The 3,945-nt window shown below is 59.6% G+C and overlaps 1 protein-coding gene across 1 annotated transcript in view; it reads right to left on the bottom strand.

The window, feature by feature from the left end:
- Positions 1-3,945, bottom strand: part of CNTFR (ciliary neurotrophic factor receptor) — an 88,253-nt gene that overhangs the window by 1,761 nt on the left and 82,547 nt on the right. The window contains exon 7 of the mRNA XM_009334715.1: positions 226-406. Within this exon, the coding sequence (XP_009332990.1) occupies positions 226-406 (181 nt within the window). The remainder of the gene's footprint in view (positions 1-225; positions 407-3,945) is intronic.

The following is a 3,945-nucleotide window of genomic DNA, read 5'->3' as shown; positions in this document are numbered from 1 at the left end:
CTAGCTGAGTCAGCACCCTTCAGGCCATGGCTGCACCTGCTGCCAGGGCCATGGGTGGGGGGGAAAAGTGCAGGGTGAAGGGCTGCAGCCCCCCTAGGTACTGGGGGTATCTCTTTCGCTGGGGACCAAACTTGCAGGAGCCAGACAGGGGGGACCCTCTGCCACAACTCCTGGGTTGCCCCCCGCTGCGGGCACAACCTGTTTGTACTGGGAAGGGGCTCTCACCTGTGACCTGGGCCTCCGTGGTGAGATGCTTGGGCTCCTCCGTCCAGGGGGTGGCATGGACGGCCACGCTCCAGTCGCTCCACGTGCCGACGTCGTTGTCTTTGGCCGCCACCTGGATGATGTACTCCTTGCCGGCGTAGGCGTCCGTGATGGTGTGTGACGTCCCGTCTGACAGCTCGACCTGCAGGCAGCAGCGGAGAGGAGAGGGCGGTCAGAGGAACCCCCAGCACAGGGAGATGTAAGACAATCAGCGTGTTTGGCTCTGCTAGAGGGTGATAATGAGACTTCCGCAGCACTTTGGGAAGTGCTATGGGGGTTTGGGCAGAGGCATGAGCCCAGGACAGGGATGCAGGGGGAGAATGCTCCAGCTGCAGCTAAGCCAAAGGTCTGGTGAGACCCCGTCCCGCTTCCAAACTCGCGGTGCTGGAGCAGAGCGGCTTCCTCTAGAGGTCACCAGAAACTAGCAGATGTGCGGGCAGACACTGCTCGGACATGTTAGGGCGGCTGGGAGCCGGACATCCAGGGCAGCGGCTGCCATGTGTGCACATGCTTTCTGGGCATCATAGCCAGTGCTGGGAGGAGGCTTTCCCCAACAGCATGCCTCTGGTCACCCTGCTCCTGTGCCTGCTGGCATCCCATGGGCTTGGCTTGCAGCCCTGTGGCTGGGCCCCTGGACAAGGATCAAGCCGTGTCCGGCTGTCTTTCCTAGAAAAAGTCTCTCTGTCCTGCTGTCACCGCTGCCTGCGCCACGGGAGGTCCTGCCATCCTCCTAGGAATGTGGCTGCTGGTGCAACGGTTTAACCCCAGACTGTGTCCACACCTTCTGAGGATCTCTGATCTACTGGGAGCTTGGCTCAAGGACAGGTAGATGCAGGTGCCCGGTAGAAATATACCCCCATCGCATGGCCACCAGTGAGCAAACACATGCGGGTGACAGAGGACGATGGCTCAGCATCCAAGTGACGTTCTGGGGATGGAGCTGGGCTTGGCCTCGGGGTCCTGCAGGCATGGAGGGGACTAAGGCAGGAGCATCCCACAGAGGCTGCATGGGAGACCGCCCTCCTCCCAGTCTCTGAGGCCGAGGACTAACACGCTGCCAGCTTCATTGCCCCCCTGCACTGCCTGTGCATGGCATGGGGGAGATGCGGGGCACCCCTTGTCCTTCCCCTGTGCCCTGGCCGACACAAACCACCGTCTCTCCAGACACATGTTGATAATAAAGATGCTGGGGGGATGAGGGATGGTGTGGGTCTGACGCAGCCCATATGTGAGCGTTGGCACCCAGCCAGGGGCTCATGCTCAAGCAGAACAAGCAGCACTTCACGGGTTGGGGGAACTTCATGGTGCAACCCATGTAGAGTCCTCCACATCTCCCCAGCCACCTAGGATAAGGTCAGGCACAGGATCCCACTGTCCCAGTTGATCCCACCAACAGCTGAGTTTTATTAAGAACTCGGTTCAATGACAGGACCAAGAAGATGGAGCCAAAAACTTCTGCCTGGTCTTTGATCACATCCTGAAGCCTAAAGAGAGAAAAGCTGCACTGCCGGGGTGCCTGGGGGTACCCGGGCAGATGCACCTGCGGGACGAGGCTGCCCCGGCACTGCAGCTTTACACACACAGGGATGGAGTGCATACCAGGGACATGTGTGACAGCCTGGCCAGCAGCTGGCATGGTTAATCTCATCACCCTATTGCTTGCAAAGGTACCTGAAAAGCAGGAACCCATCCTGAGAAAGACCCAGCCCTCTTCCAGTCCCTGCAGTACAGCACGTGCAATACCCCAGCATAGATTTAATCCCTTTGCCACACAAACTGCAGCCCCCCCCAGCTTTTACAGCTGCTCTGGGGGATCCCTACCAGCGAGGGGGGCACTTTTGCTTTCTTGCTCCAGGTGAGGGCCTTTCCTTCCCTATTCCCTCTCCCAGGGCTGCATCCAGCCTGCCGCCCAGCATTAGCAGGGCCCTCGGGCTCTGCGCTCCCAGCTGCTCATGCCACCCAGCCTGAGCCCGCAGGAGCCCCCGATCTGGAGCACATCTGGAGGAAGGCCCAGCTGGCTCCCACCCTGAGCTGTTGGGGAGCAAAGGGCCTCCTGCCGCCCACGAGGCACGAAGCTGTTACCAAACCTTGCTGGGGGAGCAGCATGGAGAAAGGCGCGTGTCCGTCCCACTGCTGCAGAATTTGGGGCTGGATGGGGGGAGGCAGAGCCCTGCCTCTCCTTGCATCACCAACTTGGGGCTGATGCCCATGGTGCCAGTGCGATGCAAGCAGGGAATGCCGGCGGTTTCACTGTGGGGCTTGTGCCAAGCTGAGATGTGCCCGAGCCCTGTACTGCCATTAGCCAAATCACTGGGACAACTGGCACCCAAGTCCATCCCTACTTTCCAGGCGACACCCTTCCACCGCACCACGGGTCTCACCATTGGGTCCAACCCATCAGCATGGGGGCAGCTTCTTGGCATGCCTGCCAAGGTGGCCTGAGGTCAGAGCCTGGCTGGAGGGAGCCTGGCATGGGGGGCAGACAAGCCCAGCAACCTTGGTGGGGCTCCATGACGCATGTCTCTGACTCTACAGAATGCTGCCCAGGGGTCACACTGCTGCCTCTCATCCAGATAACAGGGTCAGGCTTAGAGCAGTCCTGTTTAGCAGCTTGCAGGTCGTCGGCACAGTCTGTGCTGTGAGGGTGGATATTCCCTCAGGACCCAGACTGGAGGACCTGGAGGACCTTCCTTGTAGGACCTGGGAGGATGCTGCCCTAAGCTCCTCTTTAGACAGCAGACAAAAAGAGAAGGCACAGACGACAGCATCCATCTCTCCCCACACATACGACGTCTGCAAGCAGCACTTCTGAGCTGGGCAGCCAGGGGACACATCCAACATTTGCCATGGTGGGTGAGAAAGTCCCTGGGTGGGTGCCTGTGGCTCAGCACAGAAGTGCAGCAGCAGATGGGAAAGCACACGGGGATCGGGAAAGCGCATGGGGATCTGATCCAACTGGACACAGACAGGGAGAGCCGGGGAGGGGATGACACCGGGGATGTCGTGCGGGCACGGATGGACACACAGCATCAAAGGGAGAGGGAGAAATTCCTTAATCCGCGTCCCCGCCACACAGAGACAAAAGTTGGAGGAAGGCTGTGCATGGTAATTTTTTTGTCCAGGGGGGTCTGTGTGTCGCTGCCTGCCTTTGTGCACCTGCCAAAAGTCACTCCGGCTGGCTGTGAAGCACTGCCCAGATTAATGAGGGATCAGGAGCCAGTGCAATGCAGAGCTATTAGCATTGCAAAAAAAAAAAAAAGAGTGAGAAATGAAAAAAAGCCCTTGAACCCAGTAATTCAGCCGACAGCTTGCTAAGGACATCGTGCGCTGGGATCCCATTCCCTGCTGTGGCCACACCCCCCCATCAGCCTGCTTGGAAAGATAACTGGGCTGCGGAGCACCAGCCAGTGCCCACCCACAGCCCCAAGCACCAGGATGAGCCCAGGGGCCGGTGCCGCATTGATGGGATGGGGACAGACATCCAGGGCAGGTGGAGGGGAGGATCTCCCAGCACTTGGCTTTCCCCCTGTCCATGCTGGTCCCCCCTGCACATGTACTGGAGGCCTGAGGACATCCACGCGAGCCATCCACACCATGCGCCCCAACAGGGGACATCCATGTGTGCCCTCATACCAGTCCCTGCCCGCAGACTGGTGGCACTGCCTTGCAGTTCTCGGCACA

The sequence above is a fragment of the Pygoscelis adeliae genome, unplaced genomic scaffold (assembly GCF_000699105.1).
Source record: "Pygoscelis adeliae isolate BGI_AS28 unplaced genomic scaffold, ASM69910v1 Scaffold442, whole genome shotgun sequence".
In the NCBI taxonomy this organism is placed as follows: Eukaryota; Metazoa; Chordata; class Aves; order Sphenisciformes; family Spheniscidae; genus Pygoscelis; species Pygoscelis adeliae.
The sequence above is the reverse complement of the archived record's forward strand: the minus strand, read 5'-3'. Positions and strand labels throughout refer to the sequence as shown.